Source organism: Protopterus annectens, chromosome 2.part2 (genome assembly GCF_019279795.1).
Source record: "Protopterus annectens isolate FY-2018-M chromosome 2.part2, PAN1.0, whole genome shotgun sequence".
NCBI lineage: Eukaryota > Metazoa > Chordata > Ceratodontiformes > Protopteridae > Protopterus > Protopterus annectens.
The window spans coordinates 838,255,205-838,280,000 of NC_056730.1; the positions used below are offsets into that span (position 1 = coordinate 838,255,205).

At 38.6% G+C, this 24,796-nt stretch overlaps 1 protein-coding gene across 1 annotated transcript in view; it reads left to right on the forward strand.

Annotated features, from left to right (window-relative positions):
* Positions 1 to 24,796, forward strand: part of ADGRV1 (adhesion G protein-coupled receptor V1) — a 3,979,741-nt gene that overhangs the window by 15,866 nt on the left and 3,939,079 nt on the right. The window contains exons 2-3 of the mRNA XM_044064182.1: positions 4,885 to 5,034; positions 15,354 to 15,449. Of these exons, the coding sequence (XP_043920117.1) occupies positions 4,885 to 5,034; positions 15,354 to 15,449 (246 nt within the window). The remainder of the gene's footprint in view (positions 1 to 4,884; positions 5,035 to 15,353; positions 15,450 to 24,796) is intronic.

Sequence of the window (24,796 nt, forward strand, 5' to 3'; positions counted from 1 at the left end):
ACTGCTTCTTTTCATAATGGACATGGGGGCTAGACTGCAGGTAAATTTATGATTTGCCATCCAATTGTCAAGGTTTTGCTTGAACGGCATCAAGGAAGAACACTGTTTTACATGGATGGGGAGCCTATTCCATAGTGCAGGTGTCCTTTGGAACACATATCTCTCTCCAGCACATTCTGTTTATGTTGCAAGTGAAATTCAGATCCCTGGATCTAATGTTTTTGGTACTGTCTGTTTTGCACATGTGTAACAGTTTCATCAGGTCTGGGTCTGAGGAAGCCCAGTAAGCCAGGCAAAGATCCCCTCACAACATCCTGTAGGAGACTGAATATAGAGAGAGAGCCTTTAAGTGATCAGTGTAGGGTAGGGTATTCATGCCATGAATTCTTCTGCTGGGAATCATTTGTGGGTGTTGCAAGTGTCTGGTTATATACATGCCAAAGAGGGCGCTGTATTCAATGATAGGTCTAATAATGGCTGAGTACAGTGGTCCTATAACTTCCTCTGACCTGGATGCCATACTCTTACCTATAAGCTGGGCAACATAGAATGATTTTCTTATTATCTTATTATCTTTGCTACATGTTGGTTGGAGGCCAGAGAACATATGTTCCCAGATCCCTTACAATTGGGTCGACTTTTGGGGCATTTTATTGTTGGGGTAATTAACTTAGATTGACAATTTCCCAAACGGCATTATAACACATTTTTTGGCATTGATTTTTAGGCCATGGCTTTGGCACCAGTCATTTGTCTGTGTTAAATCCACTTGCAAGATGTTGGTGTCTTGGCGGAAATCAGTAATAGCTCCCAATTTATAGTCATCTGTGAACTTGGTGAGACAGATGGCTTGAACATTAGCCTTGACTTTCGAGGAGTACATGCCAAACAGGAGCAGGCCCAACATGGAACCCTGGTGTACTCCGCTGCTGACCAGTCTCTTGGTGGAGGTGGTCTCACAGATCATGATCTCCTTGGGCCTGCTTGTGAACCAGCTGACAATCCAGTGAGTTATATAAGGATATGCACCTAGCTCAGAGAGCTTGTCAGCAATGCCTGAGTGGGAATTATATGAAATGCTTTGGCCAGGTCAAGATACTCAGTATGCGCTGTTGTACCACTGTCCATTGCCTTAGTGACCCTCTCAAAGAAGTTTAACATGTTAAGTAAGAATTATATTCCCTCAACAAAACCTAATTGTGATGGTTCCAGTGTCTGTAGGTTGCCAGTGTACTTGTTTATCATTGTCATGAAAATTTGTTCAGTGGATTTGCATATTAGGCTTGTTAGTCTGATGGGTCTGTACAGTTCCTTGGTCAGTTGAAGGTCTACCCTTGTGGAGTCGAATGACTCTTGCATTTCCTCCATTCACTGAGAATGTAGCCTGTTTCAAGGCTATGATTGAAGAGTGTCTCAAATGGTCCTGATAGGTCATGTTTTAGACTGTATAGGTGGCAAATGGGAATGTTGTTGGGTTCCATGGAGGCAGTGTTTTTGACGTTAGCAAGTGCTGGTCACTGATGACACTTGGAAGAAGTGGGGTTAAATTTGAGGTGCGTTTATCAGCCAGGAGATATGCTTCTACACATGCCATTGCAGTCATGAAGCACTCATTGCTGTGCAAGCAATGAGCATCATGGTCCTTCAGAATGGAACAAAATGTGACCCTTCCCATGAAATGGCTCTTCCAGTGCCTGAGTCAATATATATGAATATATTTTGACCTACTATTTATTTCAATGATTAAAGTGTACTGGCCACTTTTTGAAGAAAGTTTAAGCTTCCTTCAAAAAAGTTGGGGTTGAGCGTTAATAAGAACTTCCCCTTTATTACCATCACTGTTTTAACAATGAGGTGTCTTAAAAATAATAAACTGAATTAAAATAAAATGAACTATGAGTTAACTTTTCTTGAAACGCCACATCAGAATGACAAAGGTTTCTGATTTTGGTCAGATTTTTGATATTTCTGTGGTATCAAAGTTGTAATCAATGACTCAGACTTGGATCTTGGACATATGTATATCACTTCTCTGAGCCATTTTCACATTTTCAGATGGATTCTGGGAGGTACAATTACGGCCGGCCTAAAGCACAGGTGAACTAGGTGACCGCCTAGGGTGCAGTACAGGCTGGCCTCGTAAAGGGCATAATTTCTATTTATTTTTTTAATTAAATTACTTTTCTTATTACATGTTGCCAGAACCATAGGAGGAGGGGCGAGCAAAGGGCGGTCCACCCAGGGTGGGACTGTTTTGAACAGTCCCACAGCATCAAGTCCTGCTTTTCTTCCAAATGTGCATTGTCGCCTTGTTCCTTTTCCATACATGCATTGTTGTCTTGTTCCACCCGCACAATTTTAAAACATTTTGCTGTGAGATGGCATAATTTTTAAGGTGTGTGTGTGTGTGTGTGTGTTTTCCTTATTTTCAAGTAAGGGCGAATTGCTCTCCTTTGTTGCTCTCTGCTTTCAATCTAGTAAGGGGGTGTGTTGCTTTCCTGCCGAGACAGAATTGCTCTGCTTTGCTTTCAAGGGGTGTGTGTGTGTGTGTGTGTGTGTGTGTGTGTGTGTGTGTGTGTGTGTGTGTGTGTGTGTGTGTGTGTATGTGCTGTGCTTTCAAGGTGTCTGTGTGCGTGAGTGTGTGTGCTTTGCTTTCAAGGAGTGTGTGTGTGTGTGTGTGTGTGTGTGTGTGTGTGTGTGTGTGTGTGTGCTTTGCTTTCAAGGTGTGTGTGTGTGTGTGTGTGTGTGTGTGTGTGTGTGTGTGTGTGTGTGTGTATGTGTGCGTGCTTTGCTTTCAAGGAGTGTGTGTGTGTGTGTGTGTGTGTGTGCTTTGCTTTCAAGGGGTGTGCTTTCCTTTCAAGGGTGTGTGTGTGTGTGTGTGTGTGTGTGTGTGTGTGTGTGTGTGTGTGTGTAAAATGCCCCAGTTAAGGTGGTTAGTGTTACTCAGGCTCAAACCCTGTACCTTGGGTACTAGAAGTAAGAGCCTGAATTATCTACCCATACCAGCACTTCTGATGCAAGGAGTTGAGTCTATAGCTCTCAACTGTACATATTTTTGTTTGTCTCATACTTTTGGTCTGTTCCTCTTAAAATGCATGGGTTTCTGGCAAATCAGTGAGAACTGAATTCAGTAAATAATGATAGACATTTAAGTTTCAGTCTTCCTATCTTTCAGGCAATGCATGGTAACACAAGGCATTTTATTCTAGCAACTTTCTAAGATTATATAAGCAATGTTTAAAATCTGTCCCTGGTTTTGGGCCTTTGTCCCTCTCCCCAATAGATTGTGGCTTTTTCCAGATATCTTGTTCTGCAAAGTTGAGAGATATAGTTGAGTGTCAAGTGGATTTTACAAAGAGCTAAGTGCTTCAGGGGAAGAGAAGTTTAGTGCTGCTTATGCCAAGTCTGTTTAGGATACTTGCTTTTGATGTAGAAGGTTGTGGGTTTTACTCCCATGGTATGTAGCTGGATTGCTGATACTGTACTGTGTTGTGCTTTAAAGGGGGTGGATGCTGCAGTCCTGAGAATGTCTTCCTTTAGAGGAGATACCTTGCAATTGTGAGCCTGTTGTCAGTTTGCCATCCATTCCCTATTGCAATATTGCTAGCTTATCATTTTTTTAATGTAACATAGGCAGTTTATTCTTCAAGGGCAGCAGGCACTTTGTTTCACCTACAGACACTGAAGTATAAAGTTGTTTGCTAGCAGCAACCTCTTCATTAGTTACAGATCTCTTTAATGTGGAATTATTTAGATGGCTTTTACTTCTGCAGAGATTGTGCATATTTACGGATATAGTTGTATTGTAATGACAGAAGTTTGAGTAGACTTTTATGACGGAAATTTTTCTGAATTGCGCAGTTTTGTCATTATTGGTTCATGCATTTTGTTTCTTTGTGTATTAAAAGAATGTTTAAAACTACAAATTTAAAATGCATTCTAACAAGTGGTGCTGTATTATACGAGGAATATAATTTAATACAATTAGGAAGGTGAATCAAGGAATAAATACATGTATGCATGGCCTTAAAAATGTGTGCAAGGAGTCTATGGTTTGAAAACAGCCCAAAGGTAAATTTAATTATCCACTGGCCAGATGCATTTTCTATGAATGTGGGTTTTCATGCCATTTCAATGAATGTAAGTTTTGCCATATCAATGAATGTGAGTTTCAAGGGCAGAGAAGTTTACTGCTCATGCTAAGTTTGTTGTCATTGTGAGACTGTATTGTTTGTTTAACAAATGGCTACCCGTTTGTGCTATTTTATTTCAATATCTGCAATCATTGTAGAAGCAACTACAACAAACAGTATGCACACTGATAGCTTTGAAGAGTGCGTATGGTAACTGGTGATAAATAACCAAATAATGGAACACTGGAATGGCCAAGGAGGCTGCTTGGGGGGGTTACTGCAGGAGGGGTTGCTGTGGAGGTTCCAGTCTATTACCCTGCCTAGGGCCCTATTTGACCATGATCTGGCTCTGGTATTTAAAGTAGGAAACAGGTACTCAGAGGTAGTTGCAGTTTAACTACATTACGATGTATCTTTTTCTTTCTATGCATTTAAATAATTTAAGGAAATGATTGGAGTGGCTTTCTTGAGGAGTAATCTACCTGTGGGTATGGCTCAAATAGAGGTGTTTCATGAGTATGGTGTGGGTGGGGCTTAAGGGGCACCACAGCACTACTTCGCCTAGGGTGCCAGTTTAGCTAAGGCCGGCCCTGGCTACAATGTTATAACTCTGAAAGTTACCCAGAAATTCAGTTATTGAGCCATCATTTGGATTCTAGCTCAGATCAAAATGTTTACTTTAAACAAAAATAAAGACTTGAGAGTTTACTGTAGCCTTAAATAATTTTCTTTTTAAATTTATATTATCTAGCTTCAAGGGGATGACACAGGTGACTTTGAAACAACTTCTGCTGTTTCACGCATACCTGCGACAGAAGCTAACAGAACAATTTACATAGCAGTGAAAGATGATGAGCTCCCAGAGGCAGATGAGACATTCATATTTTATCTTATCTTACAGGTAAGTGTAGAAAATATAATCTTTTATTGGAGAGGAACAAATAAATTCAAAGTATGCAGGATTGTAGAATATGTGCTTTATTATAAAAGTGGAAGTTGGTGTGTGTGTGTAGACACTAGAATTCAGATTTTGGCTATGAAGTTTTCAACAGAAACAAATACAATTGTCCTGGCCTCCCTTTGAACAAACCACTCTAAACACATAAAGCCATTTGACAACCTTTATTGAATATTATCATAACATGAACTTTGAACACATAAAACAACTTCAATTGCCTTCATAATCCTCAGGGCAGCGTAACAACTCACCTCACTCAATCACACCTCAGGGCAGCGTACCTTCTCACCCTGAAACCTCTTCCACCAGGGCAGCGTACCTGCTCAACCCCCCCCCCAAAAAAAATAGGCAGCATACCTGCTCACCTTTAAATCACACAACCATTGGCCAAATCAAACCACATTCCTTAGAGGGGGAATAGAAGAGGACAATCCTGTCCCTCTTCTCTGCTCCAAACAACCAAATCTTCCTTCACATCAAAACGGGAGGGTGGAAGGGACACCAACTCACGCCAAATGTAACTACTTCCTTTAGCTCCCAACACTTAGATCATCTTAAGTCCCAACCTTCCCTACTTCACTTCCTTAACTACTCCAATCCCCTTCCACTCCTTCATTACCCTGACACTAATTCTAATCACCCAATCACCTACTCCCAAGTCTTGCCCCCCCCCATCCTTTACCCATGGGTCCAGGACAACTTAGTTTGTTCCAAACTACATTTGTCCCCGGCCCCCCTTTGAACAAACCACTCTAAATACATAAAGCTATTTGACAACCTTTATTGAATATTATCATAACATGAATTTTGAACACATAAAACAACATCAATTGCCTTCATAATCCTCAGGGCAGCATACCTGCTCACCCTGAAACCTCTTCCACCGGGGCAGCGCACCTGCTCACCCCCCCCAAAAAAATAGGCAGAGTACCTGCTCACCTTTAAACCACACAACCATTGGCCAAATCAATCCACATTCCTTAGAGGGGGAACAGAATCCTGTCCCTCTTCTCTGCCACCAGCCTGATCCCAGGCTGTTCCCCCTCCTAAAACTTAACCTGCAGCATATCCTGTAAAAACAGCCTCAGATGCAAATTAAAAAGATCCAAACCCAATTCATTAAGATGAACCCCATCCCTATGGTACCAACCCTCCTCTTCTTTCCCAAAGTCTCCATGCTGAATGATATGCATCCCAGAGATTCTTAACTGCTTTGCCAATGTATGATTAACAAACCTCCTAGCCTTTTCAATTGCCTTATAACTGTACGCATACCTCCAACATAAGTGAAATCACCTCAGACCACACAATTTCTATACCTGGATACCCAGCCTTTAGTCTCAACAAATCCTGCTAAATAAGCTCCGCTAAACACTTCTTGGACAGAATACCCAAATCATTTCCCCCCCAAATGAATTATTATTATATCAGGACACCCTAACTTCAATTTAGCCTTCTCAAATTTGGACATTAACCTATCCCAACACATACCCCTAACCCCATGCCAAGAGACAGAGCATCCTAAATGAGATAAACCCACATTTCTTCCATCCTCCATGATTAAAGCATGCTTCTCTGCCCAGTGGATGTACGAATGGCCCAAAATGAGTATACATTTCCCTAAATAAAAAGAGAAAATTGATGTTAATAAACACAATCACTATTATCTAATATAAGATAAAAATGCATTTGAGGACCACCTCCCCATTCTTTTAATAACCTCAATTGAACTACCCTGTCTAGCCAAATCTGAAGCCCTCCCAATTCTAAAAGAGTGGGCTGCAAACTTCTCAGCAGGAAATCCCATACAACCCAAAATCCTCCTCATCAAATTAATAAGTCAACTACTGGAAACTACCTGGCCATCCCTTGTACAAAAAAAAAACAACTTATCTGAACACCCCAACCTCCTACTCCTAAATTCTCTAGCCCAGGCTACCGGGCAAAGGCTAAGATTCCTGTCTGCTTTGATCACCACTCTATATCCCCTACCCAAATGATCCGTCTTGCTCTTCTGTAATACAGTGTTAACCTCCCTCTTAGCTACAATAACGTCCTTCCAACATAATGAACATAACAATTCCGATACCTGGAAAGCCCCAAAATATAACCATGCACATAGTGTGCCCCACATGAAATAATCCATTGACCCACCCTGTAATAACTGTAACCCCTGTAACAAAATCTTCAATATTTCCCTTGCAATCGGCCATTGGATTTTTCTGCGCTCCACCATCACCCTCCCTCACCCTCTCAACATATGCCCCAGTGTCCAGGAATTCATAAAATCCTGCAATCCCCCAACTTATCAAAATTGCTAATAGCTGCCAAATCCACTTTAACTGTCTGCAAGGCCTTACCTTTCTCCCATGCACTAGCCACATACCTTAACAATAATCCTTCCAACCACACCCTTTCTTTTTCCGGCAATTGCAAAACAAATTGATTAAAATCAAAAAGAGCCCTACTGTATGCCTTCTTTGTAGAAGAAGCCCAAGAATGCCACACCAAATGCCTGATTATCCTGTCCCAAGAATCCAAACCTCCTCCGGCAGTGTTTCCGGCACCTCGACAGCCCACGGAGCCAACCCTCGAAACCTGCAAAATTGAAAGCGGGACAAACTATCAGCAATATCATTCTTAAACCCCGGCACATGCACCACTGTAAAAGAAAAAAATTATTAAAAAGCTCTGCAATACCAATTTTCGCAATACCATCTACAACAATTCTGCCCTAGCTGTCTTCTTTTGCAACACCTTCACCACAGCCATATTATCAGAATGGAAAACTACCTGCTTGTTCCTCAACTGCTCCTTCCACACCACCAAAGCTGCCCAAATCAGCATTAATTCTAGAAAAGCCATGTTGCGTCTCCATTCTTCATTCCAATCCTGAGGCCATTCTGCTGCAAACCACCTCCCCCCAAAATAAGCCCCATGCTGACACCTCCCGCTGCATCTGTTAACAACTGAAGTTCCTCCTGACCCACCCAATCTGATTGCCAAAAGGAAATCCCATTAAATTGTTGCAGAAAACCATCCCACAACTTCAAATCCTCCTGCACCAGCTTGGTCACCCTCACCCAATGATGCTTGCTTCTACCCCCTTTTAACATATAAGCTAAAGCCCTGCAAAACGTCCATCCTGGATGCACCGCTCGACAGGCAAAGTTCAGCAGCCCCAACTGTTCCATGACTGAACCAGTCCGAATCTTATTATTGGCCACCACCCACCATGGCTAAATGCAGCCTCTCTATCTTATCCTTAGGTAAGCAAAACAATCCCTGTTCTGCATCTACCATTAACCCCAGAAATTCCAAAGCTCTCGCTGGACCTTCCATCTTATGCTTTGCCAACGTTACACCCAATTCTTCACACATGCTTGTAAATTCCTGCAAGCCATATTGAGCCCCCACCCTCCCTTCTCCCACTAACAAAAATTCGTCCAAATAATGCACTGCCTTCTGTGTACCCACCCTCTGATTCCAGATCCAATGTAAAAGAGTACTAAATTTCTCGAATGTTGCACATGCCATGGAACAACCCATCGGCATAGTCGTATCAAAATAGTACCTATCACCAACCTTCATTCCCAGTAATGGCCAATCCTTCCTCCTGATGGGCAACAAATGAAAAGCTGACTCACTGTCAACTTTGATCAGCCACGGCTCCCAAAATTTCCTGATCACCTTCATTCTATCATCCAAAGAGGCGTAACGCACCTTAACTTCCTCATCTGCAATAAAATCATTCACTGATTCCCCTTTCGGAAATGAAAGATGATGCATCAGTCTAAATTTCCCAGGGCGTTTCTTTGGAACTAACCCCAAAGGCGACACCTTGTAGCTAACAAAAGGTGGATTATCAAATGGACCCCACAAACGCCCTGCCCTAAACTCCTTTCCCACCAGGTCTTCCAAGATGTCTTCTTTCCCTTGCACTGAACAGAGGTTCTTACAACTCCTCCCCCCAATCCCACAGTGGACTTTATAGGAAATCCCCGCTTAAACCGCTGTATGACCTAATTCTTTAGGGCAAAACCAGGACACCACCAAAGCATCTCCTCCAACACTTCAACCTTAATAGGGAAGAGCACCCTTCCCCCTATTGCCCGTAAAGGATTCAAATTCCCTGAATCCATAAAAATTACCCCTACCCCGAGCTGGCTGTAGCCCGTGTGAAGCAAGAAAGTCACCTCCCCCACCCCGTACCATTGTTGTTCCATGACCCAAAACCCTGCTGTCTGCAGTAAATTGCAGGATGATTTCCCCCACATCTTAAGCAGGTGTGTGCAGATTTGCACCCAACCCATGAACAAGTACCATTGTTAAACTGCCAACACACTCCACCTGCATCACCCGTATTCATTCTCCTATTAAACCCACCAAAGCTGTCCATCATCATAGCTAACCATATATCAGTATGACGTACCTCCCAACGCAAAGACTGGTCAATGGCTTTCCATTTATGGAACTGCTGATCATACCACAACCATGCATTCCCAGGCCTTAAACGTTGTGCCTCCCGAATGGTGAGGAAGTACCCCAAAAGGGGCAACACCAATGCTCCATTCTTCTCCAGCTACACCGCCATGTAATAAATAAAACTGACCACCCAATTGTCCCATGTCCAAGGTCTAAGCTTACCTGTCATCTTCCTCCCCAATGCTGCTAATGCAGCCAACAAGTGCTTGCCAGCATCTGACTCTGCTTCCACTAACCTCTGGACCCCTTCCGAATCTATCAACTCAAACACATCAACATACACACCTTTTCAGATCTTCTCCTTCACCAACTCCAGGATGTGCAGTGTTAAAATAACTGCTCTATTGTCCTGTCCCAGAGCCTGAGTGGCTAACCAGTCCCCCGGCCGCAGACCAAAGTCAGATCCTACCTCCAAGCCAGCCGAACTGTCCCTATAGCCCAGGTCCTCCCGCATACCCAACTGCCTGTCCCAACCTCTTTTGCACCCTCTCTGCCCCTTGTTCTCCCTTTCCAGGTCCCCATCTAACAATATTCCAACCTCATCCCCCTCGTCATCCTTACCAGCTAGTTCCCCAGCCATTGGTAAATTAATATAATTACCTGCACCTTCGTCTTGCGAAGTACTGGGAACCGGGGCATCCACTGCCACTGTCTGCTTCTCCACCTGCTGCCTTTTCCCCCGGCCTGGAGTCTTCATCACAGGGCGCCGTCTCTTCCGACCTGGAACTGGCTCTGACTCCAGCACTGCCTTGGACCTCATCACGTCCGGGAATAATTCCTCCACCTGGGCCACAATTGCTTGCCATCACTGTCGTAATCCTGTTACTGTCGCCATCTGCAGAAAGAAATACACAACATTAATACTTATATATATGTATATATATATATATATATATATATATATAAACACACACACACACATATATATATATATATATATATATATATATATATATATATATATATATATATATATATATATATATATATATATTTTTTTTTAGAAATATCTCCCCCACCCCACTCAGTTAAAAGAGAGGGTCATCCACAATTAAAGTGGGTTCCCCCCTTGCCACACTCTGCATATCCACAGTGCCATAGTATTAAACTCCATCTCCCCTTCCCTAACTGTAACTTAATGTAAGAGATCTTTTTTTTATTAAATATATATATATATATATATATATATATATATATATATATATATATATATATATTATTTATTAATTTATAGATATATATTTTATTTTATTTTTTTTATTTAGTCAAGCCCAATTACACTATGCAGCCTACTCCCAAACTCCCAAGCGGGTCTGTGCTCTCGTAGCCCACAGTGTCTAAATGCAAGAGCTGGTCTGCCACCACTAGTGCGCATGCTCGCAACCTGGCCAGCCGCAAACCATGGTAACCGGCCTCAGAAGAGCCCAAGAAGCAACGGAAACCACCGCATGAACCCACCAGGGAGAAAAATCACCATTTCTCACTGCTACCACCACTGAGGACAGCAGGAGACACCTTCCGGGCAGCAAGACCATCGCAGACACCTTCTCTTCTACCATGAGACATCCTATGGCCTCGGAAGAGCCAGGGTGCAATGGAAACCGACGCACGAACCCACCAGGGAGAATATCACCATTTCTCACCGCTACCACCACCGAGGACAGCAGGAGACACCTTCCAGGCAGGGAGACCATCGCAGATGCCTTCCCTTCAACCACAAGACATCCTACGGCCTTGGAAGAGCCAGAGAGCAATGGAAACTGCCACATGAACCCACCAGGGAGAAAATCACCATTTCTCACCACTACCACCACTGATGACAGCAGGAAAACCAATAACTACAGGAAAAGCCTACCGGGCATTGAAACCATCACGGACGCCTTACCCTCCAACCACGAGGCAGACTACAGCAGGCCGAAGACCCAGGGCCTAGGCCCCCCAAGGACCGCATGGACAGGACCGCCAAACTAACCCACCAGGGAGAAATTCACTATCCCTCACCACTACCACCAACGAGAAACTGGGAAAATCCCCTTCAGGCAGTGAAGCCACCACAGAACACTGTACCCACCAACCATGAAGCCTACTACCAGCAGGCTGCCAACCCCTGGCCAAGGAAGGACTGTGTGGACTGGACCACCATCCTCCACCCACCAGGTAGAATGAAACCCCCAGGGAGAATTCAACGATCCTCACCACCACCACCACTGAACTACAGGTAAGCCTAGTGACTTAGCTAGCAGCTGCAGCTTTCTGGACAGGCCCCCCCCCCACCCATCACCTTCCTAGTCTTCTGATACCTAGATCACTAGACCACCACTACCAACTCTATGGGATCCCCACCACCTGGACACACATACCCAGAACCCCCAGGCCAGGGATAGAGAGAGAGAGAAAGAAATGACAAAAACCCCTATATATATATATATATATATATATATATATATATATATATATATAAAAAAAATCTACCAATCCCCCAACGCTCATCCATCACATCCAAAACTTACCTCAATCCTCCAAATACCTACAGGTCATCTGGACGTGAGCTAGCTGTGCTATCATACACCAACTCACACCAAATGTAACTACTTCCTTTAGCTTCCAACACTTAGATCATCCTAAGTCCCACCCTTCCCTACCTCACTTCCTTAACTACTCCAGTCCCCTTCCACTCCTTCATTACCCTGACACTAATTCTAATCACCCAGTCACCTTCTCGCCAGTCTTGTCCCCCGCCCTTTACTCATGGGTCCAGGACAACTTAGTTTGTTCCAAACTACATTAATACTTAATAAGATGCAGAATATAAATGAATGATAATATTTGGATGAATTTCTCTTCTACTAATTACCGAAGGAAAGGAGACTGTTAATGTATAAATAATTCTGTATCTTCATTTCATTGAGGATTATGGTACTCCTGGCAAGCTTATGCTCAGGGACACTGACTCTCAGTTCTCAAAAATTCATGACCTGAAATTTATGGAATTATACAGATGATTTCTAAGTATAACTTTTTTGGTCATTATCGTGAGTCCATATTGCATATTATGTATTAGATCATTGAAACGGCTCATTATCGAATGCTGTAATGTCGAACTGCAAAACCCGAATCCTAACAATATCAAAACCTCAAAACAGCAAATTTTTTCCCAGGGAAAAAATTTGCTGTTCCGGGAAACACACACACCACAAGCACACGAAAAAGCAGCAATCCACACACATACACTTAAAAGCTACATCTAACCCTACACTACACTGCACATACACTACTATCTATCCACTTACCTTAACCCAGACCCTAACCCTAAGGTCCGTCACTATCACACACTCACCCGCGCCCTAACCCTAACTCACTTAACCTGCCCCTAACCCCAAATTCTGACTATCGTACACTCACCTCATCCACGTCCTAACCCTAACTCACTTAACCCGCCCCCTAACCCCAAACTGTGTCACTATCGCACACTAACCTCACCCGCACCCTAACCCTAACTCACTTAACCCGCCCCTAACCCTAATGTCTGTCACAGTCACACACTTACCTGACCTGCGCCCTAACCTTAACTCACCCAAGCCAAGCCCTAACCCGAACGTCTGCACAATCACACACTTACCTTAACCCAACCCGTAACTTTCCACCGCATCGCTGAAAACAGCAAAGCCACAACAAAGGCCAACTGCATTCTTTCCCTAGGAAAGAATTCGGTTTTGTGCAGCTTCTCTGTTTTCAGCGTTCGAGATATTAGGTTTGATATTAGATAATTCGAAATTTAGCCGTTTCAATGATCTAATATAGACCCCATATAAACCTATGGATGTGCTCGGAACCATTTAAACTCCATCTATAACTGAGAACTGGCACTCGGAAGTCATAAATATGTTAAAATAATGAAAAATTCACCATGCTCAATACATCAAGCTTCAGTACCCTTTAATATTGTAATACTCTAAACTGCAGTTTGGCATGAACATACTCTTAAGCATAGAAACTTTTGCTCAGCTGTAGATGGAGCATATATCTTTCTGTATATATATATATATATATATATATATATATATATATATATATATATATATATATTTTTTTTAATGCATGTACAGTATATACACAACAAGTCTAGGTACAGAGCAAACAATAATATATAAAACAATGAATCATGGAGATGTGTATGCGTGTATATTTATGCAGAGTGATATTTTTTCTCATAAACTATTTCATTTTCTGTCTTGCCATAAATGTTATCTAACTAATTGAACTTATTTTAACTGCATTTGTACAACATAAGATCCTGCCTCAGTCTTTTTTTTTTTAGTTTCTTATCAAATGTAAACATTCTTTAATGTAAGCCTTATATATGTGGGCTGAATCTGAAATTGTTCCACTGAGTCAGTGTTTTGTTCAGTTAAATGCAAATAAAGTAAAATAAAATAAACAAGATGGCAGTATTACAACTATTAAATATAAATTCAATTTAGGAGTTGAGGCTATTAACATAAAATGCCAAGTAACATGTTAAGCTCATGTTTTCCAGTAAGCAGGCAATCCATATTTTGGAGCTTTTGGGAATTTTCCTAGAAAATTGTAAATTCAGGATCCCTGCTTGTGTTCCATACTATGGCCAAGAAACTGAGGCTCTATATTTTATCATATCCTTTACTGTGAAATAAAAAAATGTTGATGTTTGAAAAACAATAAAACCTCACAAAATGACCTAAAAATTCACTTATTTTTTGTGACTCATCAAAGGGTGACTTGTATGGAAATCTTAATGCACGAATTAGGTAAAAATGCGTAATATCAACTGCAGCAATCCATTTTGATTCTAGATTCTACCTATTATAACAACATTTGTTTTCTGAATAATTACTTACTATCTTTAGTCATGTATTTAAACATAAAAGTACCCTCTGGGGTAAAAGAGCATGTCATTTCGTTATACTTCAAGTTCTGGACAAACTTCTATACTTCATATGTGAGGTGATTAAAATATAGTGGGAATGTGCCAGATTCCAAAAGACCTGCTCTCAGTGTAAGTGACTTAAGTTGGTGTAAGGCCTATCTATACATAGGCTTACTGCAGGGACTAGATTCCAAAACACCTGCTTTCAGCCTGTTCCCAGTATAAGTGGTCACTTACACTGACAGCAAGTATTTTGGAATCTGGACAGGTGTGTATAAAACTCAAATTTTCCTTGCCAAAAAATGAAATAATTTCACGCAAAGACCCAGTAGTAAATGACACTGGTGGAAATAAAAAGCAGTGCTATGCTTATCTTCTCACAGTTGTTTTCATTATAAAATTCAGTTTGATGTGCACTTTGCCTTAAGGCGTCTTCCAAAATTGCACATCTAGATTTTAAGTCTTAACATAAAACATAAAACTGAAAAGAAAAACAGAAACTTAATTTTCTGGGTGAAATGCATGCTTTATACCCAGTTTCTTATTGCTATGGTGTCATTAATAGGTTGTCAAACTATGATTAATGGGCTTTGACAGCTAATTCATCAGCTGACAGAGACTACAGTAGCAACTGCTTTATGTGATGAAAAAAAATCTAAGTTCTGAGGGCAACCGAAGACGCTGTGCTATTTTCTGTATGTATCCAGTTCTCTTGAGAACAAACTCTTGTTTTAGTAATTGCTGTGAAAAATGAAGTCCTTATTTGCCTAAGTGTGCAGTCATAGATTTTTGCATGAGTTATTAAATAAGGACCTTCTTTCAAAGTTTAGTGTGTTAATAACGCGTTATGATTTTATTTTTTATTTTCCAGGATGCACCTCAAGATGTAAAGCTTGGATCACCCAATTCTGTTGCTGTAACTATACTGTCAAATGACAATGCATTTGGAATTGTGTTTTTCAACATGGTATGTTCTACATAATATTTTAATGTTTTTTTCTCAACAAAATAAAATCATAGACGATTTTAGGAATCAGAAAAGTCTGCAGTTACTTTTGCACCCTCCACTTACAGAAAGCTGGCATATATACAAAGTCACTTTAAGCATTTTCATTTCATTATAATTTATGTTAACAACTTTGAACAACTAGAACAAGTGAGCAGTACCTGTTATAGCTGTTAAATCTCAAATGGGTAAGAGTCACATGATGCTGTGATGAGTCTTGAAAATAAATGCTGCTTTTGTTCCTAAAATATAATTTATTTCTGTTTTTTTAATGGGTATTGAGTGATTGACTGATGGAATGGCAGTCTGCTTGGAGTAAGAGACTTTAAGAATTAAAGATACACCTTCTGAATGTTCAGAGTAGTAATGGGATTAACATAGATCACATGGTTCTAAGCATTCTCTTTAAGAGGGAATCTGCAGAAATCAGACTAGGCCTTCACAAACTGGCAACATTTGCTTAATCAGCATTATCTTTTCTTTCAAAATATTATCTTATAAAATGTGAGTGTCTCAAATCTGATAACACAGGCAAGGTTTATGACTTAGTGCTATTAGGTCCATCATATAATTAACATAATAGCCAGAGTGTAATAGTATTATTTTATCACCTGACATTTCATAGCCTACTGTGTTAAGCCACATTTTCATAATTTCCAGGTACCTGTTATAAGGCAGAGAATGAGTGCAGTGGAGGGAGTTGCTAGCCAACCCCTACTGTATTTTTCTTATGTTTATTTTCTCATGTATCATAGCATGGTACTGGAAGTGTAGTACTGAGAATATGCCCCCCAAACATGGAAGAAAAAAGATTACCTGCTGGATATTCTTCTGTCTTATTTCAAAGTACTGTGCTAAGCCCTCCATCCCATCGCTCTGAAGTAAAACAACTGTGACATTGTGTAACTTGTTGCTGAAAAATGTAACGTGTAATGATTAATGTGACTAAGGACTGCCTATTAACAATTTTCATGCTGATTGTTACAACTGTTCAGTTGAAAACTGTCAGGTAAACAGTGGATAAGAAATATAATGTTTCTAAAATCAGTTTAAAATGTTTGCTCAACCTTAGCAAGCTTAAATAGTGCACATGCACAAGTGAAGAATGCTAACATTTTATGAACTCTTTGTCAAGACTGTTTTCTATGACAATGCCATGAAAATTTATTAACAATTACAATGTTGTGTATTTTCACATCACTTTTCTGTCGATTACAATTAGAAATTCATTTTTTTGCTGCAGGTTTGTTTCTTTGTAATGAGAAAGTAAAGTGAAGTATTTAACAGTGTAGCTTACTTAAAAAAAAACAAAAAAACTAAGTAATAAACATGCAATATTCCATATTCATAGGGCTGACAAAAGTCAGAGTAGCAGTGTATTATGAGTTGAGGTTCATGCAAATGACTGACACATGACATAAACATGCAGTCTATTTGCACATTAACATGTGCATCTTGCTCTTTGTTTCTTATACTACTCCACATGTATATGTCACACAGCAGAGATTATATCACAGACCCACTGCATTATGCCAATTAGGAACTCAGAAACCGATGGCATCATGGGCACTTATTACTGGATTATGCAACAACTACTATATGAAATATCTTATTATAGTGCTGCAAGATCCACTTTTTACTGTTGTCTGGAGCAGGCAGTACCCTGAGGGAGCAGCATTGCAAAAGGTCAGAGCTGTAGCTACGTAAGTTGGAACTCTGAACAATCCCACAATTGGTGCCCCCACCCCCATATAAAGTTAATAAGAAAAAAAAAAAAAAAACTCATATAGCTGCATGCATATTGCTACATTGCCTGCTAAAACAACTTTCAGAAAATATAGTAAAGCCAAACTAACTCCCTGCTGCAGTTCCCAGTTCACACACACTCACACTGCAAACAGTCTTTGAAATCATTTAATTATTAGTGATACTGCTTGTAGATTTCCAAGGACTGCTTGGTAGTACCTATCTACTATCGATTTTTTTTACAGAATGTCCAGATTTCTGCCTATTATTTTGGTTTGTTCCTCATAATCCTCATAAATATGTGGTTTCTAGCAAATCATTGACGATTTAATTCAATAAATAATGACAAACATTTGAGTTTCAGACTTCATATACTTCAGAAAATGTATGCTAATGCAAAACCTGTTGTTCTTGCAACTTTCTAAGTTTATAAGGGCAATGTTTAAAATGTTTAAATGTTCTCCTTTTTTGGCCTTAGGACCCCCCCCCATAATTTTTAGCTTTGCCCAGATTTCTTGTACTAAGAGCTTGAAAGGTATACCCATTAATAGTGATTGCACACCACTGACTTGCAAGGACTGATCAACACCTCTTCTACATGCCAGATGTGCACCCAGCATTTTCCACCTCAGCAACTTCATTCACCCCTTCCCAGTTATACCTTTGCAGAAAATGATTGTTCTGTCATGTCTACATTAAGTTCTGAATAAAACTCAGGTAGTATGCTACCTGTACTTCATCGTTTATTCAAAGTTACATTTGTTACTATTTTGCAGTACTATTTAGATGGAATATTTTTTATCAGCACATGGAATACTTTCTAGTAAGCTTTGTACATGTCATATACGTCATAGATGCAGCACAGCTGTAGTTGTGTCATAAGATAAACCAAATGTGTTTTACTGTGTAGTGACACACTAACAGAGGTTGCTGTGTATGCTGTTGTTGCCAAACATTAAGACTGGGTGAGAGCCCATCAATGCACTCACTTCTCTACAGACGTATGACCTGTCTACTGGGACCATTGCCATCACCTAGTGTAAAGGTGTTTTCTTCTTTTTTAATTTGTTTTATGCTGCTACATCCCCAAACCTAAGTGCACTATGACATCCGCAATCACTTACTTCACAGAGTGCCTGTGTGCACAGATATCACCCCAGCTCATACACTTCATGCCATAACCTCTCTGTCTCTCCAGTAGGTACTGGCAGTAGTGTTAACTGGACCTAAATATTTCCTCAGGACAGGCAAGATGATATCAGTTGTTCACTTCCACTCTCCTCAACCAGTCCCACCAGTGCCAAAACCACTAGTCAAACACAGTTTGGTCATGAGTCAGAGCCTTCTCCCTGTAAGCCACAGAGCCAGGTGTCCCACTAGACTTATAAATGTCCATTCTTGCATACATGTCAGGTGCATTATGCATTATGTGCAGGAACTCATGGTTGTATTGTGGGCAGAGATATATCATGTCACTAGATGGACCGGTTATTGGTAAGAAGGATCAGATAGCATGATTTGTTTGAATATATCAGTCACCAGACTATGTGCCAATGTGTCACTGATTGACAGTAATAGGATCAAAAATTGAACATTGGCAAAAATGTGATATTTTTCTTGTGGGCATACAGTTCCCATGCCACCATACAAGATGCTTTGAACCTGCCTTAGAAAATGATGCTACCAGTAATGTGTGATGAAAAAATTACATGGAGCTCTGCTTACTGCTTGCTGCTGCTTGCTGTGGGATGGATTTGAAGTGTTCTTAAGACACTCAGTCTTGCAGGCTGGATTCTGCTAAAATTCAAAGTCTGGTTATATTTGCATTCACAGTCTGTTGCATACAGAAACTTGCAGAATATACACTGATGAGAGAATATGCTTTGCAGCATCAACTTTAGAGAGCAGTAACAAATAACTTTTATAATAAACCAAACTGGACAAACGTTGCAGCTTAAAGTACTGTTCCAACTTTACTTCTCATATAGTACAGATGATGTGAGAGATATAACATTTACCTCAGGACAAATGAGTCCCTACCATACCTCTAACATAACTGGATTTATACAGCTCTTTATATACACTTTTTAGTCATGCATAAACATATACATTTCCTCTTGATATTCTATTTTGGAGAATTGTTCATCCTGTAGAAACAATACTAATTGTTCCAAATGCTGACTTGATAATTATTTTTAACAATGTCTTGTAAGAGACCAGCTTTTCTGACAGTGTGAACATCCTGTATTCTGTTTGGATCTTTGTATAAAAAACATCTGTTCTTGTGCCAATGCTGATAGTCATATCCTGTTTTCCATGCAGAAAAACATATTTTTGAGAAAACACATTGTCACAGTGTCATAAACATATCCTGTTGTTTTAGGAAACATATTGTGTCCATCCTGTTGTTTTAGGAAACATATTGTGTCCATCTTTTTATATGCAGAAAAACATGTCAGTGTTCTTTAAAAGCAGATTTTGCATTTTTGCTCTTGCATACATCCTGTTTTTAAGTCTGTAAGGGAAAATGTCCATTCAGCAGGTTTCTTATTTTCCAAGCCATGGTCATTTAGTATGACTGCTGATCACATATTACTAAACTCTGTTTCTGCATTTAAGCAAGCTTTTTCTTTCAGCGTATTTACAACAGAATTAATTTCAGCCTTATATTAATAAAATCTAACAATTCCCTCTGTTTTTAAACATACTAAAAACATTTTATATAGAAAACACATTAAGAAACAAAACCTTTAGTCTTCTTTTGATACAAATTAAAATGCAATTTTACATAGTTAATATAATGATATTAAGTATTACTACAAAACTGAATGTATTTAAAACTTTTTCTTTTGCAGACCATTCTGTGAAAATATTTTATCAATTATGAGCTGTGTCTGCTTTAATGTTATTATTTTTTTTTTTAACTTGATCAATTTATTCTTTTGCAATCACAGAATTTAATTTATGACTTAGAACTGTTTCATTAACTCTTTGCAACTGTTGAATTAACTATAAGAGACAATAACTATGTGCTACTGCAAGCATTTATACACTACTGAAAATACACAGTTTCAATGTCATTTTAACCATAACATTGTGGTCATGTCTTTGAACTGCCCATTAACATCTTGGTAAAGTACTGAACTGGGCTTAGATAATAAATATTTGAAAGCAATTATTTTACTGGGGTAAAACCAATGATATTACAACTTGACAAATTACTTTTGAATTTATTATGATGTATCCTGATCAGTATGTATTTACACAGACTGTTTGCTATTCATGCATTTCAATCTAGTAGGTATCCTGGACCCATTTTTTCTTTAAATATGGTTTTTCACACACATTCATTACTAGACATTAATTTAATTTGTACTGAATTCTTCTGCATTTGTACATACAAAGACTATCATTTGTACTGAAATTTTCTACATTTGTACATACAAAGATAGTACATTTAGTCTAATCTTACAAATTTAATAACATTAATATTAAGCAAAATCTTGGAAAATGTTTGTCTCTTTAGAAATATCTAGTGGAATTGCCACCAAAGGCATATGTCCTGTTATTTTAAACTACATACTTAACAATTAAAAATATTCATGCTTTTTTATACCAACATTGTTTTGCCAAAAACATATTAAAAATAGTGACCAATCTTGTTCAGTTTTTTACATATCTTTACTCTCTCTTGTATAGCTGTAATCAATTTTAAGCCATCTCTTGTTTTTTAAACCATCTCTTGTATAGCTTTACAGTTTAACAAGTTGTAAATACAATTTAATACTAAACAATACAATAATAACCATTATGATAGCTATTAACAACTTGTAAAATATCTTATCCTGTCAGGTTTAATCCAGTTTTCCAGTATTTCTAATACACTAATACCTGTTTTTCCCTCTCCCTAAAAGAGTATTGTCAAGAAGGAATGAGATATTTTTTCCTGTAGCTTTATTTTAGACCCTTGTTGTTTATTTTTTCTGTAGCTTTATTTCAGACCCTTGTTGTTTATTTTTCTGTAGCTTTATTTCAGACCCTTGTTGTTTATTTTTTCTGTAGCTTTATTTCAGACCCTTGTTGTTTATTTTTTCTGTAGCTTTATTTCAGACCCTTGTTTATTTTTTCTGTAACTTTATTTCAGACCCTTGTTGTTTATTTTTTCTGTAGCTTTATTTCAGACCCTTGTTGTTTATTTTTCCTGTAGCTTTATTTCAGACCCTTGTGCAGTACTGCGTATACAGTCAGTGTAAAACTGAGAAAGTGCCCCTCCCCCTTATACAGTCAGTGTAAAACTGAGAAAGTACCCCTCCCCCTGTAGTACTTCAGCACTGTTTACCTGCCCTATGCTGTGAGAATAGAATGTATGTAAGCCCAATACTTTGGTTATACATTTATTTTATTAGGTTACTAAACTATAGACATTTGTCTGATTTGATCATTTTTTATAAAGCTTTTGCTGTTTATTACCACTAGTAGGCATTTACACCCTCCTGTACAATTGTTTTGAACTGTATGTATACTATAGCCCATTTGCTGGCTGTACTTGATGCAACTGAGGTTTTTTCTTTTCTTTTAACATTTACTTGCAAACAGAGTATCAGTGACATCTATGCACAATTGTGACATTTTATTACAATTACCAAATAGTGTTGCATGTAAACATTTTAACAATTATGTTTTAATAACAATGATTCTATAGAAAAACTCAAACTACTTGTCTGGCATTCAGTCTTGTTTATCTTATCTTTCCAAAATTTCCTGTAACTATTCATCTAGTCTAGGAAGGTCAGAGCTCACATTTCATACTCTATAAACTATAATTAATTCTTTTGGCATTTTTCCTTTAATGTGATTGTGATTTGCATAACTATGCATTTATACAACATAAATAGACATTATTTTACAATTACCTTACATGGATTTCAGTATTTTTTATTTATTTATCTATTTAACTGTCCTGCCATTAATTTTACAAAAACTGTTTGACTAATACCATCTGTGATTTTATTTATTTTTAAAATTCAGAACTTTAACTGTTTGGTGTTACTATACAATTATAACATGTTTATTTATATTTGCTGTTGTCTGCCTTTTACTTTTGTGCATTGTAAACAAATGTACTCTAGATGAAAAGAACACACATGCATGTCTGTCTTGTATATGTATATCTTTATACAAGCATGTCATGTCCCTGCCATCCTAGCATGCATGCTTAACCATTTTCAAAACATAAACATATTATAAAATATATTTCTTTTGCACAGATTAACTGTGTATGGAGGAAATTCCCAGTCTTTGTCAGTTGAGCTAATTTATTTCCTTTATCCTGCAACTGCTGTTGAATTTCCTGTGATGTTGCATGGTCTTTCTGACATTCTTTAGTAAGCTGTTCTGCTAAATTTGAAACTCCTATGCACTTTTGAAAAGATGTGTGTATAACTTGTCTAAGCTTCCTGAACTCATTGTGTCTGTCATTTAGAAGTTTACTACATTCCTTAGTAACTGAAATTAATTCTGTTGTAAATACGCTGAAAGAAAAAGCTTGCTTAAATGCAGAAACAGAGTTTAGTAATATGTGATCAGCAGTCATACTAAATGACCATGGCTTGGAAAATAAGAAACCTGCTGAATGGACATTTTCCCTTACAGACTTAAAAACAGGATGTATGCAAGAGCAAAAATGCAAAATCTGCTTTTAAAGAACACTGACATGTTTTTCTGCATATAAAAAAATGGACACAATATGTTTCCTAAAACAACAGGATGGACACAATATGTTTCCTAAAACAACAGGATATGTTTATGACACTGTGACAATGTGTTTTCTCAAAAATATGTTTTTCTGCATGGAAAACAGGACATGACTATCAGCATTGGCACAAGAACAGATGTTTTTATACAAAGATCCAAACAGAATACAGGATGTTCACACTGTCAGAAAAGCTGGTCTCTTACAAGACATTGTTAAAAATAATATTATCAAGTCAGCATTTGGAACAATTAGTATTGTTTCTACAGGATGAACAATTCTCCAAAATAGAATATCAAGAGGAAATGTATATGTTTATGCATGACTAAAAGTGTATATAAAGAGCTGTATAAATCCAGTTATGTTAGAGGTATGGTAGGGACTCATTTGTCCTGAGGTAAATGTTATATCTCTCACATCATCTGTACTATATGAGAAGTAAAGTTGGAACAGTACTTTAAGCTGCAACGTTTGTCCAGTTTGGTTTATTATAAAAGTTATTTGTTACTGCTCTCTAAAGTTGATGCTGCAAAGTATATTCTCTCATCAGTGTATATTCTGCAAGTTTCTGTATGCAACAGACTGTGAATGCAAATATAACCAGACTTTGAATTTTAGCAGAATCCAGCCTGCAAGACTGAGTGTCTTGAGAACACTTCAAATCCATCCCACAGCAAGCAGCAGCAAGAAGTAAGCAGAGCATCCACATAATTTTTCAATGGCAAGCTAGCCTGCATTTGAATCTACAATCTGAAATTCAAACACAGGGGGAGTGATGGTAAGCCCTGCAGAGGGTCATTTCAGTCAAATTGCAGTAACTAACATTTGTACGTATATGTAAATCCTAAACAGAAGTATTCCAGTTTATGCAGCTTGCAGTAGTAAAGTTTTTTAGACGTCTACAATCCGGAGTGAGACTAGTTCAAGAAATTCGCAGTGCCATAAATTCTTCAAGAAAAGGTGAATGTCCACTAGCACAGTAGTCCGCTGCCTGTTGTGCTTCACCAGCTTCTCAAGTGACTCTGAAAAATTTCTAGCCATCAGCAACAGCAGCCTGATCACCTGTTTTCTTGCTAACTGGTAAGACTTTTTTCTGTGTCACATATTTAGTGTGGATGATGTTAAATAGTTTGTATATTCTTACATAGTTTGTATATTCTTACATAGTTTGTATATTCTTAGACAGTTTGTATATTAGACAGTATGGATATTATTTATAATTCATGCAGGAGTAAAACAAACTTTAGTAAATTGCTATGTTGGTATACACAGCACATTAGTAAATGTAAAACCTTATTAGGGCAGGTTGATAGTAAGGCATTATGCAAATGTATTACAATATTTGACTGGTATCTCAAAGAAAATCATGTGAAATATGACAAATGTTTATTGTGTGCTTCAACAAAAACTGCATTTTGTGTATTATGCCACAAAAAAGTATTGCATCATATTGCTAAAAAAATAGACTGTAAAGACAGATCTGTTCATGATAAAGAATTAACTAAGGGTAAAGTGTTTCCATTAAATTCTGATGTTGAACAGTTATGTCCTGTCACCACATGTGAGTCAAATCAGTTACTGACAAAATGCATAAATGTTTCTAATTGTTGGGTATGTAGTTTAATACCAAAAATAACAGGGGTAATGCCTCTAATACCTATTCCACTAAATTATCTTAGTAGTTGGAGAGTATTAATAAATGAAACAGGAGATCAAGTTATAAATGTACAATTACGTAAAGCAAGAGTACAGTTATCTGCTATAGTGCAGGGGATCACATGTTTTCAACAAAATGGAACTGTTCCAGTGG